The 16145-nt window shown below is 44.7% G+C and overlaps 1 protein-coding gene across 2 annotated transcripts in view; it reads right to left on the bottom strand.

Moving 5' to 3' along the window:
• Positions 1 to 214: 214 nt before the first annotated feature.
• Positions 215 to 16145, bottom strand: part of LZTR1 (leucine zipper like post translational regulator 1) — a 56007-nt gene continuing 40076 nt past the window's right edge. For both annotated transcript variants that reach the window (XM_077291656.1, XM_077291664.1), the window contains exons 16-20: positions 13952 to 14078; positions 11009 to 11158; positions 9378 to 9483; positions 3740 to 3820; positions 215 to 1992 (exon numbers count right to left, since the gene is read on the bottom strand). In XM_077291656.1, coding sequence (XP_077147771.1) covers positions 1876 to 1992; positions 3740 to 3820; positions 9378 to 9483; positions 11009 to 11158; positions 13952 to 14078 — 581 coding nt within the window. In that variant the 3' untranslated portion in view covers positions 215 to 1875. The remainder of the gene's footprint in view (positions 1993 to 3739; positions 3821 to 9377; positions 9484 to 11008; positions 11159 to 13951; positions 14079 to 16145) is intronic.

Here is a 16145-nt window from a genome sequence, read left to right as displayed (position 1 = left end):
GGCCGGAAACTGACAGTTGGGAGCTATAGCTCTGTACAACTCCGTAGATGTATGGAAGCTTAAACTGGTTGTGTGTCTTGCCACAAGGTCAGAATTTCCCAAAATTCATATATATGAGTAAGATGGCTTCTGTCTACTAGCGTGATGGGCATCCACGCCATAATCACTTGATAACTGCTCATTCTGGAACAAATCGGCATCAGACACTTATTTTCCAGCAATAAATATATTTTATTTGTAACTAGATGCTTCCTCTCATATCACAATATACAGAAGAGAAGGTACTTGGGCACATTATGCTTTTACCATGTACATTTTATAATACAAAGAAAGCAGATAACTATGGGTACAGTATATAGACATGCATTTTACCATCTATGCTTGCTTAAAAGGGAAAATGTCACTTTTTATCTTATATCGGATCATATTGTCCTCCAAATATTAAGAAAAAAGTTGAGTCCCAGGTTTAATTTGCCACAAGATCCAATTTAGGATAGATTTGATAAGATGACCATTAGGATCCTGAAGCCTTTCATTACAGGCCTCGGACATTCAATGACTTTGCTGAATGTTCTGCTAAGCCGATCATCATGCAGGTTTCCCCTTTTTAGGAGTGGTTTGGGGAGACACGGACGATGTAGTGATATAAAGTAGTTCTTTAAGTCTTTTCTCCAGTTAGGCAGCAGTACTGTATATTAGCAGTATTTTCAGAACTAAATTTGGCTGTGCAAGAGGGTCCCCTCATGCATTTGTGAAGCACTAAAATATATATATGTCTAAAAAAATGACACTGTAAACCAGACTGACATCTTGTCAAAAAGTACAAGTATAGTATCTCAATATGTACATTCCTAATAAAGAAATGGTCCACTGAAGCTTCTGTGCAACAAGATATGTTTTACAGATTATTATACCAAACAGGTACACACAAACTGAAGGCGTACTAAATGGTACAGCCGTGCATTATGTATGTGCACCGACACTTGCATTTATACTCATAGTGCATTAACAGTAAACGGTATTTCTACTGAACCGTGTTAACAAGGTATGAAGAGTGAATGTGAAATGTAGAATAAAAGAAAAGAACCCAGCTCACAGCCGTCCCATGCCCTGGTACTGGAAGGTATCATTTGTCTGGAGTGTCACACGTTGGAGACAAGTGTTGGTTCCTCTGTCTTTTGTTAGTTCATGGGTCTGTCTGCTGAAACCATGAGCTTTTACCTATTGGCACCAGGGAAGAGTAATGTAATTCCCCAGAACTACGCTACCTCACCTTGGCTAAAAGAAAAGGGTTCCCTATGGTCTTCTGACATCCATATGTCCTAAGGGGACATCTAGAAGGGAGTGGTCTTTTTGGGATCAACAACTTAAAAAAAATAAAATCATACAAAAGATAGATGTTGATTTCTACTGGGAGTATTTTCTCTGCAGATTATTTTCTAGTATAGCAGGCTCTTCTCTCATTCCTATTGGCTCTTCCGTCCTAATCAATGAGCAACAAACATCTAATCTAACTGCCTTGATGTTCCCCTATTTCAGTAGTTGTCCATTTTCTCTGAGCATGGAGTTGGTCTTAAAAGTGATGATAGAATAAATCATTAGTTATTTAATTAGAATTAAGCCAATAAGGGTTTTAAATTACAATTAAGAGAGAAAAACCATCATAGGAAAAGGCTGTGCGACTAGACCCCATATAAGTCACTTCTAATCAGCATAATACATACTGAAGTGATACTTATGATTGCTGCAATGTGCAGGGCAAATCTCAGAATACAGTATATTCAACTACTCTTCATGGTCCCGGATCTTCTATGAAGGACATCCACCTTCAGCAGCGAGGAATGTTTCCACAACTATGTCCTAGAAAACACTGGGTCATATATCTGAGCCTAGCTCCGCACACTGCTTGTCCGAGATGTGGCTGGCCAGAGACTCGATAATGTTGATGAGTAAAGGCTGGCTCAATGACCGTAGATTCGGCAGCTTGGCGACCTTCATGTGAGGGAGGAAAGGAGGAACAATGAGGAGGAGTGTGGTGTCATCGGCTAACAAAAGCGGATAGGCTCTAACATTAATATCCAAAATGTAATATTCTATAATAATTTGGGTTGGAATACTCCACAATTAAAGGGAACCTGTCAGCAGGATTGTGCACAGTAACCCACACTTAGTGTCAGGTCGGCGCCGTTATACTGATTACAATGATACCTTGGTTGACGAAAGCCGTCTTGTGGTTGTTGTTTACTCTTTATTTTCAGTTTTGAGTTAATGTTATGCATCGTACCCGGGGGGGGGGCTGTGGGGGGTTTTCATGTGGTGCTCTGAATAGGTATTCATAATGCAGACTGCTGACAGGTCAGTGATCCCTCAGTAATCTGCCCCCTAGTTTATATAATGAATATACTAATGTATGTATTTAAAAAAAACATGTCACTTCATCACCTATCAGTAAGTGCCTATTTTATTGCTGTGTTGAAAAAAAAAAAAAATCACCATCAAAATGGCACCGTCGGCTATCTATCGCTACTGCGCATGCGCCTCCTCCGGCTCCTTGTTGCTGCAGCCAAAAAAAATGTATTCTAGCGTTGATAAAAATGTTACCGTGCGTTCTTAGCTCCAGTGGGTTTTCCTCTGTGTGGGTGCTCCAGCGCACTGGTCCTCTGAAGAGAGTGGGCAGTGCATGCGCAAACCGACTGAATCGATTGGTGATGATGCTACTGTGCATGCCTCCGTTGACATTTTGTTGTAGTGTACATTTTTTTGGCTGCAGCAACAAGGAGCCGGCAGAGGCGCTTGCGCAGTAGTGATAGATGTTAATGTGCAGGCACAGCAGACGGCGCCATTTTGATAAAATTATATGTTTTTTTTCAAATACACACATTAGTATATTCATTATGTAAATTAGGGGGCAGGACAAGTGAGGGATCAGGGACCTGTCAGCAGACTGCATTATGAATAAGCTAGTTAGAGCACCACATGAAGACCCCCACCGGCCGCCCCGCAGTAAGCTAGTCAGAGCACCACATGAAGACCCCCACAGGCCACCCGCAGCACAGACATATAATTAACTAAAAACTGAAAATAGGATTAAACAACCACAAGACGGATTTCATCACCCAAGGTATCATTGTAATCAGTATACCGGTACCGACCTGACACTGTCTGTAGGTTACTGTGCACAATCCTGCTGACAGGTTCCCTTTAAGAGCCCTCTGGTTTTCGAATATTATGGCACAGAGTATAGGAATACAAGAGTAGTAAATTATGTACAAAGAAAGGACAGAGACAATAAATAACCATTTTATTTCTTCAGATGCTTAATAAATGCATAGAGCGCAACAAGAGACAAAAGAGGCGTACAAAAGATACGTGCTCCAGGTAACTCGTGGAAGTATCAGTCAATTACTACCATTCTGCAATCGACTTCACAAGAATGAAAATGTATGGAATGGCATTATGAACAAACATATAAAAAGACATATGTAGCAACAAGTGGTGACAGATCTGCAAGTGAAAGATTTAACGGATTTACAAGGATGAGATGGAAACACACACACCAGCCTAGGAAAGGTTGAAGTCTGATGAGACCAATCCAGCCATTCCCCACCCCCTCTAATCCCCACACACAGTATAACAGTCAGTGGTAGCACAGAAAACCAGAATCTGTTTTTTAAGGCACAGTAGAAAAGATTGCTCCAAAACTGAAGACAGGACAACATGTTCCCAGAGCCCCACCAACCTTGGTGAACTGATGGACAATGATGTGAAGGCAGTGCTTCTTCATATCCAGGGCTTGTGTCTTGTCTGCAGCCTCTAAGATCTAAAACACAAACTTTATATTAAACTGGGATTTCTACTATTAATAATGTACAGGTGCTCCTCACAAAATTATATTATCACCAAAAAGTTTATTTCAGCTCTTCAATACAAAAAGTGAAACTCATATTACGGTATATAATCCAGGGGTGGGTCAATAATTTTCCCAAGGGGCCACATGAGAGACCGTGACTGTTGTGGAAGGCCGAAATTAATTCTGCTCAATATTAATATATTATAATTATTATATTATTGATAATTATATTAATTGTATCACTTAATATTGAGCAGAATTAAGTGCTGACACCCCCCTATATATCATTTGAACCCAAGTACAGACCCTTCTGTATATCGTATAAGCCCCCCAACAGTCCCTTATATGCGGCATGAGCCCCACACAGCCTCCCCCGTATACTGAATGAGGCCCACACAGCCTCCCTATATACTGTATTAGCACTACACAGCCTCCCCATATACACTGCATAAGCCCCACACAGCCTCTCTATATACGGCATGAGTCCCACACAGCCTCCCCCACATACGGCATGAGCCCCACACAGCCTCCCCCTTATACTGCATGAGCCCCACACAGCCACCCCCAGATGCAGTGAGCCCCACACAGCCTCCCCCGAATACCGCATGAGCCCCACACAGCCTCCCTCTATGCGGCATGAGCTACACAGACTCCTACGTATGCAGCATGAGCCCCACGCAGCTTCCCTCATATGCGGCATGAGCCCCACACAGCCTCCCCCATATGCAGCAGCATGAGTCCCACACAGACTCCTCCGTATGCAGCATGAGCCCCACACAGCCTCCCCCGTATACCGCATGAGCCCCACACAGCCTCCCTCTATGCGGCATGAACCCCACACAGCCTCCCCCATATGCGGCATGAGCCCCACACAGCCTCCCCCATATACTGAATGAGCCCCAGACAGCCTCCCCCTTATACTGCATGAGCCCCACACAGCCTCCCCCATATGCGGCATGGGCACCACACAGCCTCCCCCATATGCGGCATGAGCCCCACACAGCCTCCCCCATATGCAGCATGAGCCCCACACAGCCTCCCCCATATGCGGCATGAGCCCCACACAGCCTCCCCCATATGCAGCATGAGCCCCACACAGCCTCCTATGCGGCATGAGCCCCACACAGCCTTCCCCATATGCGGCATGAGCCACACAGACTCCTCCGTATGCAGCATGAGCACCACACAGCCTCCTCCGTATGCAGCATGAGCCCCACACAGCCTCCCCCATATGCGGCATGAGCCCCACACAGCCTCCCCCATATACTGAATGAGCCCCAGACAGCCTCCCCCTTATACTGCATGAGCCCCACACAGCCTCCCCCATATGCGGCATGAGCACCACACAGCCACCCCCAGATGCAGCATGAGCCCGACACAGCCTCCCCCGAATACCGCATGAGCCCCACACAGCGTCCTCCATACGCGGCATGAGCCCCACACAGCCTCCCCCATATGCGGCATGAGCTACACAGACTCCTACGTATGCAGCATGAGCCCCACGCAGCTTCCCCCATATACGGCATGAGCCCCACACAGCCTCCCTCATATGCGGCATGAGCCCCACACAGCCTCCCCCATATGCAGCAGCATGAGTCCCACACAGACTCCTCCGTATACCGCATGAGCCCCACACAGCCTCCCTCTATGCGGCATGAGCCCCACACCGCCTCCTCTGTATGCAGCATGAGCCCCACACAGCCTCCTTCTATGCGGCATTAGCCCCACACAGCCTTCTCCATATGCGGCATGAGCCCCACACAGTCTCCTCCATATGCGGCATGAGCCCCACACAGCCTCCTCCATATGCGGCATGAGCCCCACACAGCCTCCCCCATATAAAGCATGAGCCCCACACAGCCTCCCTCTATGCGGCATGAGCCCCACACAGCCTCCCCATACACGGCATGAGCCCCACACAGCCTCCCCATATACTGTATCAGCCCCACACAGCCTTCCTATATACTGCATGGGTCCCACACGGCCTCCCTATATACACTGCATGAGCCCCACACAGCCTCCCTACATACACTGCATGTAACCCCCATAGTCTTCCCATGTGCAGAAAGTTCGCCCCATATGCAGCACCATGCCACCCCCCCATGTGCAGGACCATGTCATCCCCATGTGTAGCAGCATGACACCTCCATGTGCAGCAGCATGTCACCCCTATGTGCAGCAGCATGTCACCCCCATGTCCAGCACCGGAGGCCCCTCCTCCACCAAAGGAGTCAGCGAGTGCAGATGGAGACAGCGAGTGGGCGGGCACCTTGCGGCCCGTAGACCTCTGGTTTCCCACCCCACGGTTGTCTTAGTCCGAGGGCCGGACTGAGACAGCCAGAGGGCCGTATGTGGCCTGCCGGCCGCACTTTGCCCAGGTCTGATAGAGTCATTACAAACAGAGTGATCTATTTCAAGTGTTTATTTCTGTTAATGTTGATGATTATTGCTTACAGCCAATAAAAACCTAAAAGTCATTATCTCAGTAAATAAGAATACTTTATAACACCAGCTTGAAAAATGATTTTAAAATCAGAAATGTTGGCCTACTGAAATGTATGTTCAGTAAATGCACTCAATACTTGGTCGGGGCTCCTTCTGCCTCAATTACTGCATCAATGCGGCGTGGCATGGTGGCGATTAGTCTGTGGCACTGCTGAGGTGTTATGGAAGCCCAGATTGCTTTGATAGCAGCCTTCAGCTCATCTGCATTGTTGGGTCTGGTGTCTCATCTTCCTCTTGACAATATCCCAATAGATTCTCTATGGGGTTAAGGTCAGACGAGTTTGCTGCCAATCAAGCACAGTGATACTGTTGTTTTTAAACCAGGTATTGGTACTTTTGGCAGTGTGGACAGATGCCAAGTCCTGCTGGAGAATGAAATTTCCATCTCCAAAAGTGCTTGTCAACAGAGGGAAGCGTGAAATCCTCTAAAATTTCCTGGTAGATGGCTGCACTGACTTTGGTCTTGATAAAGCACAGTGAACCTACACCAGCAGATGACATGGCTCCCCAAACCATCACTGATTGGTTAGACCTCAAGCAGCTTGGATTGTGTTCCTCTCCACTCTTCCTCCAGACTCTGGGACATTGATTTCCAAATGAAATGCAAAATTTACTTTAATCTGAAAACAACACCTTGGACCACTGAGCAACAGTCCAGTTCTTTTTCTCCTTGGCCCAGGTAAGACACTTCTGGCGTTGTCTATTGGTCATGAGTGACTTGACACAAGGAATGCGACACTTGTAGCCCATGTCATGAATAAGTCTGTGTGTGGTGGCTCTTGAAGCAATGACTCCAGCAGAAGTCCACTCCTTGTGAATCTCCCCCAAATTTTGGAAAGCCATTTTCTTAATCCTTTCAAGGCTGCGGTTATCCCGGTTGCTTGTGCACCTTTTTCTACCACACTTTTTCCTTCCACTCAACTCTCCATTAATATGCTTGGATACAGCACGCTGTGAACAGCCAGCTTCTTGAGCAATGACCTTTTGTGGCTTACCCTCCTTGTAGAGTGTGTCAATGACTGTCTTCTGGACATCTGTCAAGTCAGCAGTCTTCCCCATGATTGTGGAGCCTACTGAAACAGACTAAGGGACCTTTTTAAAGATCTTAGGAAACCTTTGCAGGTGTTTTTTGGTTCTTTTTCTAATTTACTGAGATAATGACTTTTGGGTTTTCATTGCCTGTAAGCCAGAATCATTAACAGAAATAAACACTTAAAATGTAATGACTATATTTAATATATGAGTTTCACTTTTTGTATTGAAGAACTGAAATATATTAACTTTTTGATGGTATTCTAATTTTATGAGAAGCATCTGTATTTATTCCACTTATTGAGTACCACGTCAGCATCCTTCCAGCAATTCCTCAGTCCAATGTTCTATGTGTAGGAGGAACCATACACAACAAATCTCTGTTGGACAAAGGATGGTTGTCACGATCTTTCCAGCTATCTCTCCCATACACAGTAGCCCTCATTCTGCTAAAAGCTCCTGTGTTCTCAATTAAAGAGCTGCAGCCAGACTCCTCTACTGAAGGCTTATCTTGCCAAAAACCAAATAATCAGTTCGAAATTAGGCATGTCCTCATCTCCACCGACTTCATCTGCCGGGGAAGGGGGGAAATCAAGAGGCCCTCTTACATATTAGATTGCTGGCTGAGGCCAATCGAAATGAGTCTAGAGTATATGGTGCCCTGGAGGATTACTCATGCCCAATGACAACTAAAATCGGTTCCCGATGGATATCCTAACCAGCTGTATATAAAACACTTGGGCTAAAAATCCTAATGACCTCACATTAAGGAATCCATGCCTTCTACAATATAAATAAAGGTATTTTTTGAGTCTTAACTGAGAACTTCGCTTACCTACTGTTGCTATATGTAGATATTGACATTTTGTGTTTTTTCTTTGCATTTTTAATATGTTAACAATAAAATTCATATTTTATTACTCGGAGGTCGTGAGGTCAAACTTTTTTTTAGGTTATTATTATAGTAGGAGTCCTATCCTTACTGCTATGCTTTTGGTCCAGATACATTTCCCTCAAATAAAAGTCCCTTACATGGCAGTTACTTTGTGCACAAGCACCCATCTAAGAAATAACCAAGGATACTGCAGGAAAGAAAAGCGCAATAGGGTCAGAGTTTAACAGCTGCCGCCGATCCACTGGTCAAACTGGTGACCGACTCAGGATATTCAATTTATGAATTTTTGTGGATATCATCCGTGCTGCTGTAGAAAAGCATCTCCTGAGGAAGAAGTCCTAGTGACTTTGAAACACGTTGAGAATAAACCATCATCATTTATCTCCAATACGCCTGGACATTCATTTCTACAGCAGCGCGGACGATATCCACAAAAATGCCTAAATTGAACATTCAGGCTACGTGCACATGTTCAGGATTTCTTGCAGAAACTTCCTGACAAAAAACGGACATTTCTGCCAGAAATCCGCATGCGTTTTTTGCGCGTTTTTTTCCAGAGCTTTCCCAATGCATTAAATAGCGGGGAAAAAGGCAAAAAATCCGCAAAATTAATGAACATGCTGCTTTTTTTTACCGCAATGTGTTTTTTTTTGAGGAAAAAAACGCATCATGTGCACAAAAATTGCGGAATGCATTCTAAATGATAGGATGCATATGTACGCGTTTTTTATGCGTTTTTATAGCGAAAAAACGCGACAAATCCTGAACGTGTGCACATACCCTCAAGAAATAACACATGAATGAAACTGCAACAAGTGTCATTTGACATGAGCAATCTCCTGCACATGCGGCACACAGTATGCGTATTTCTGCGGCAAGTCCACGGTTTACACAGAATGTGTTTGCCAATCAACAATTTTTAGGCCTACATGAAAGATGCAATCAGCTTTCAAATGAGACAACGCTGGTTTGTCGGCTGATCACCTATGAGTTTTCACAAGGCAATGATTAAGAACATTCGTAGGAACACTGGACCATTGGTCTTCACTGTAATATCACAGCTATCAGTGGTCAGTAATTCATAGGTCCCCCTACCTGGAGCACATTCTCAACCGTCACATTCATCTCTAGATTTTGTCGGCAATAGGCCTGCAACCGGTTACTGAAGAATCCATAATAATATGGAGCAGAGAACAAGTATCTGGCGTTCATGATAAGGAATATACAAAATCTCTTTGTAGCTGCTGTCTTGAGGCTTCTGTGAAAAATCAGAATTACCTGATTAGAAACACCCTAACCTATCTCCTCGCAGAACAGGAAAGGGCATTTATTTGCCATGGTAGCTTTAACAGTACTGTACACAAAATACAAGCTCCATTTATTGTACATACATTTAATGGAATCAGTGGCTGTCATAAATGTTGCCAGCGCTTAAGGCGCTCATACACTTTAGGTTGAAGTGATGGTCTCAACATTTGTCTTCATGAGGGCACAGCTCCACAGCCTCTTCAGTTTCTTATTGCTGGGGGCGGGCACTGCTCCTTGAGTGACAGTTCTGGTTATGAAGCATTGTCCTTCTACAGACCTGAATATGCTATTGTGAGAGATTCAGGTCTGATAATTCACTTGCTCTGAGGTCTACACAGTTATCGCTACACTAGATGGTGACCTGATTCTAACGCATCGGGTATTCTAGAATATGTATGTAGAATAAATCCCGCGCCAATATCGCTGATTGGTAGCGGCCAGCCGGGCGCGACCAATCAGCGAAGCGTGGTTCAAATCCCACGCCAATTCTCAGCTGGGCTGCGCCTGTCACTGATTGGTCGCGGGCGGCTGGCGCGACCAATCTGCGATGCGGGATTTCGGTTACAAACAGACAGAATTAGATTATATAGTAGATAAGTATATCAACATAACAGTGTCTTTTTGAACAAGCCCACAGCTCATGGGTTAAGTGAGCAGTGATACAACTTGACAAGTGGAGGTCACGGATTTGTGATTTTGCAGGACGGATAACAGCAGCTCCCAATCAGGAAGCAAACAGGGAGGTGAGAAGCACTGTATAGAAATGAATAGGCTGAAGAGTGATGGCTAGGATCATGTGTTAACTGCTCAGCCTGTAATGTAGCTACTGAACATGTTCAGCCAGGCTCTGGTGTTCGGTCTCCTTGGAAACCAACTGTATGCAATGAAAAACAAAAGCTCTAACAGCAAGAGAATGACATTCAGAAAAAGCAAGTCAACTGTAAATGTGCTTATTCATTCTGTAACTAACCGTACCAATTTCTTAACAAGAGGCTAACCCCTTAAAGTCAGATAGGGTTTTCCTGACTCTCCCTTGACAGATTATGTCGGGGGAGATAAGGCTTGGGCAGTTCTGAATTCAAGAGAACGATCCTTTTGTTTTCTTCTCTCTCCTTTGAGGTAAATGAAAAGTCCAGCCAAGCTGAACACTCATGTATATTGGAGGGTCAGGATGGAGACAACGTCCGGGGTCAGACTAACACTTATTTAGCCACAGCCAAGGTGTATACCCTGTTTTCCTACCAGATTACAGAGTGAGTAAACCCTTTGTTTCTTGTATTGGGGCCAGACAAATAACACATGCACGTTTTCGCAGCAGAAATCTACTATACACACATTGAATGAGATACTACATAGACCTACTCTATCATTTGTACATGGTAATAATTTATAAGGTAGTTGCTGGAATAAAAGGATACAGAGAGTCTTCAGGTGGCATATTGACTTCTCCATAATAAATGTACCGAAGTAGTGACTCAAAGGCTTGTTTGCTTGGCACCATCTCACCAATAGAAATATTCACCTGTCCATCCTCAGGCATGAAAGAGCGGAACATGGCCTCAAAGTAGCTGAAAAGCAAATAACATCTAAGAAAGCAAAGCTTTTATGGAACTTGGATATCTTAAAAGTAATAGGGTTTCTGTAACAAGCAGCTATCAAACAGTCTGTCTTCAATGGCATTAAATTAGATGTCTGTCAGGTAGACAACTACACTCCTGTGTCTGATCTCTATGGTGAGGACACTGGTAATCATATTGTGGTGTTCGCATAAGGACACAGGTCGTCAATTAAGTGAGGGGAATATTCTCCACCAACAGCAGGCCCCATCAGCATACTCCGGCAATTCCTGCTTACATTTATTTTAAGATGCATACAGGTGAAGCTACAATACACTTTGGCCTTACAGCGACTGGGATGCTCTTTCATGCTCCTAAACTTCCTGATAAGGCATCTGATGACAATATTATTCAGACACGCCTTTGGGGGCTCCATCATTTTTGATGACAAAAATAGTGCAGCATACAGCTCATGATGGTTTAAACTGGTAGGCACTAAAAACTAATTAATGGTTAAAGCAGGTGACTGCTAAGAGCTTCCATTATAAAGCACCAAGTCACCCACTAATTTAAACAAGAGCAGCACGACATACCGGATTTAGTAAAAAATATGAATGATTGAGAAATTAGCAAAAGGATTTGCAGGACTCTGATACACCAGAAATGTCAGTAGTACTCCGTCACCACTAGGCAAGAGCCATGCAAACCTCTTCCTACTTGTCCATATTTATTGTGCTTCTTCTGATGAGTAGGCCTGCTGCAATGTACACTTGACGTTGTACTGGGGATGTAGGGAAGAAGGAAGAGGTGCACAAGGCCCTGGTCCGACAACCACAAACTACCAATATGCCAGCTGGGCCAGGGACCTGCACATCTTTGTACTCGAATATTCTCCCACACTGAATTAACTCAGGCACGCAAATCATCAATATCCGCTGCAGGCAGCTGCCTTTGACATTACCGATCAATGAAGTCCCAGAGGTGCTCAATGGGAGACAAGTTTGGATATACTATAGGCCATGGTAGCACGTTTAGGCCACACAGGCTGCTCATAGTAGCATGACAGACAAACGTGGCCTGGTGTTGTCATTGTACTACTACTGAACTACTGTAACCACTGGTTACTTGACCAAATCAATGTAACAGAGCAGTTAGTGTACATAAAATGAAGGCTATAGGACTGTACATTATGCTCCCACACACTATAATGATGAGCGTTCCCTTGTGAAGGCCTATTTATGGTGTTGCGGTGTTGCCTGTGTGGTCTCCAGACAAATCTCCAGCTATCATTGTGCCCAAGACACAAGTTGTACTCATCACTGAAGATGGTAGACCTCCATCGCAGTCTTGCAATCACAATGATTAACCACTGAGAGCAGTGATGTGAGGTCAATGGAACACTTGTATGTGGACGTCTGGCTCGTAGCCCAACGTCATGCAAATGACTTCTGATGGTTTGTGTCGTCAATTACAAAGTGAGCTGCCAGCCATTCCCAAGTGCATTCAGCATAGCAGAACATTAATCAGACAACCATTATTATCCTCACTGATAGAAGCCAAGGTTTGCAAGTGCGTGTATTTTTGCAAGAGGAGTTCATACTTTGCCATTCGCAGCCAAGCAGTATACAACATTGCATAGGAGACATTTAAAAACAAGCATTCTTTATATCCTTAAGTGTGCTCGCTTTTTCTGAAACCCCGCAAAGGAATCTGGAAATAAGGATATTTTCTTCTCCTCAATAATGAGATTAGGGTGATCTCTGGCTTTGCATAAGATAGTATCCAGATCCTTAAAATGGAGCAGCTTAATCAAAGAGCGAGGTGGTGCCCCAGGAGGTAGTTGGCGCAGTGGAACCCTGTTGGCCCGCTCTATGGCAAACAGAGGAGAGTGTCCTTTCCGAATCCAATTTTCAAAAAGGGGTACAGCATCTCTTCCAACCGGCTCCTTCTGGAACCCTAACCAGTCATATATTATTCTCCAGAGTCTGTATTCCAGATCTTCTGTCTTGTTTAAGAGCATCTTAATATTTTGCACATTCTTCTTAGCATCTTTCTGGATGATAGGAGTCTGGTCTGCATGTGTACTCGCTCTGCCTTCAGCCTCTTTCATTCTCTCATTCACTCTTTTTAAGTCTTGCTCTATTAGGGACATGTCCTCTTTGAGACTGCCCATATGTATATTCCTGGAGGTCAGAGTTGTGTTACAGAGTGAAACTGCTTAATTGTATATTGTAAGGATTCACCTTCCACATATCTCCGAACAGTGTCCAGCTGCACTGAGCTGTTGCTGGGCAGATTTTGAGGAGAAGCAGGATGTACGAGTGCTGGAGAAGAAAGATGGCATCTTAGAAACATCCTCTGCAACATGTACTCCAGGGCCCCCGGCTGATCAACCAGTTTAGGGGAAGAAGCACCCAGTCCACCACGAGCTGCTCTGGCAAAGCGTCAAGGCGTATATCAACATCTGCTGCCCTGTCTTTTTCAGATGGCTGCATGCTGGAGAGCCACGCCTCATGTCCCGCTCTGCTCTTCTGAGGGGTCATAATACAGGTTTTCATGCACACAACAAGGTCTGGGGATTAGATCAGACAGCTTGCAGTAGATAGATACAACCAAAATCCAGGAGTTGATATCTGGATAAATGAAGGATTATTGCAGGCGCTCCCCTACACACGTCTGCTCACATCTCCTTGCATTCCACACCCCAGGAACTCATACTTGATACGGAATATATTGAGAGGTTTTAAAAATCCATCTGTAAAAGTTTCCAAACATTATCGACCACAGCTTGCATTTGACACGCACCTGGAGCGAGCAGCAAGGATGGCTTTGTGTGCAGGTCTTGGGTGCCCATCCAGCAACAAGGTGATGTCACAGAAATCCCTTCCTGCGCCCTCCAGATAAGCCTTCATATCCTGGACTAGAGAGGTGCCTAAAGGACAATCAGAATAATTTCAGCATTGCTAATTGCATATCTGCCTCATACAACAATGGTACATCAGAAAATGTAACGACAAGTCATCCAGCCTCCATCATGGATTTTCTTCAGCTTATAAGCAACACTCTTATTATTTATTTGCCTATATGGTGCCATTATTTTCTGCAGCACTTTACAGACATCATCAACGCTGTCCCTGTTGGGGCTCTTAATCTAAATTCCCTATCAGTATGTCTTTGGAGTGGGGGAGGAAACCTACACAAACATAAAAATGCCTTGCATGTGTTGCTTATCCTTGGTAAGATTTGAACCCAGAACTGCAAGAATACAATGCTGCCCACTGAGCCACCGTGCTGGCATCATAGAATTATTCTACATTAGTTGGACAGAACCTGCAATAACTGACAAATTTGTAGAGAAAATACAGATTTTCAGGAAAAAAAATATATAGAAAAAATGGGGGCACCACGGTCAGTGGGATTCACACCAAGACCTATTGGGAAGCCAATATTAAAGTATAGAGAAACAAGGTAGATCTTATAAACGGGGATCACCACACACATAAGAGTAGCAAAATAGAACACCGCTTTATTTCAAAATACACATGAGGCAAAGCACAAACATTTAAAACCATTTAAAAGAAGGGGAAATACAAAGTAACACAACAGCCCCTAATAAGGCAGAAAAGCCCGCACATACCTTTAGGGTACAAAATAGACATGCCCACCAAAAGATAGCCTATATAGACAGCATGACCATCCAGTATATGGGATAAGTGTGGCTAGCCCAAGTATCTGTGCAAATGGCAAACTAATAAACAGATACCAAACAGCATAATAGCATACATAGACTAAGATGAACAAAAAGGAATAAGTAACGCAGTGTTAAATGGTGAAAAAAACACTGTAAAAGGAACACCAAAATGTAACTCCTAAATAAACAAACAAGGCTAATAGTGCCACCATGACAGACATGTAATAATGTCAAATGCACACCCAAGATTGGACCTGGCGACCGGAAAGAATAAGGTGCATGAGAGGTGAACCTGCCTTAAGTAATAACCCTTCCGTAGCCGGCCATGGGCAGAGTCATGTGAGCATGAGGACCCTGATAGGTAAAAGTGCGGGCTATGTGGGAGCCCAACGCGTATCGCCACAAACTTGTGGCTTCGTCAGGGGTAATGACTGCAATGCCAGCCTGATGCTTAAAGGGAACCTGTCACCCCCCCAGTCGTTTCAAACTAAAAGAGCCTGACAAGGTGGCTCTTTTAGTTCTGGGTGCTGTAACTAGAGAAATAATCCGTTTTATAATTTGTCAGAAATACCTGGTCCTCAGTCAAGTTTGCCGGCGTTCCCCCCCTGCTTCAGACAGCACATAGCTGTCACTCACATCTTCTTGGCGCCGGGCGCCACCTCCTCCTCACCGCTGTTTTCAAAATAGCCGGCGCCTGCGCTCTTTTCCCCTGCCTGGTGCAGGTGCAGTGAGCGCTGCCCGTCTTTCCTCATATGCAGCTCAGCTGACTGCGCCTGTGCGGCCGCCCTGCTTGTGATTCCCAGCACCACAGTGACTTATGATTTATTCACATTGCGGGGCTGGGAATCACAAGCAGGGCGGCCGCGCAGGCGCAGTCAGCTGGGCTGCATATGAGGAAAGACGGGCAGCGCTCACTGCGCCTGCACCAGGCAGAGGAAAAGAGCGCAGGCTACTTTTGAAAACAGCGGTGAGGAGGAGGCGGCGCCAAGAAGATGTGAGTGACAGCTGTGTGCTCTCTGAAGCAGGGGGGAAACGCCGGCCCACTTGACTGAAGACCAGGTACTTCAGACAAATTATAAAACTGATTATTTCTCTAGTTACAGCACCCAGAACTAAAAGAGCCACCTTGTCAGAATGCAGCATTACTGCTGTACAAGGTGGCTCTTTTAGTTTGAAACGACTGGGGGGGGGGGGACGGACAGGTTCCCTTTAAAGAAAAACATTTCATGTAGAAACAAATAAATGTTAAAAGTACACAGTAGCCTTGCTCTTACTGGTTGTCAATCTTGTAGAAATTCAGTGTAAAGG

This window comes from Ranitomeya variabilis, chromosome 1 (assembly GCF_051348905.1).
Source record: "Ranitomeya variabilis isolate aRanVar5 chromosome 1, aRanVar5.hap1, whole genome shotgun sequence".
Taxonomy (NCBI): Eukaryota; Metazoa; Chordata; class Amphibia; order Anura; family Dendrobatidae; genus Ranitomeya; species Ranitomeya variabilis.
The sequence above is the reverse complement of the archived record's forward strand: the minus strand, read 5'-3'. Positions and strand labels throughout refer to the sequence as shown.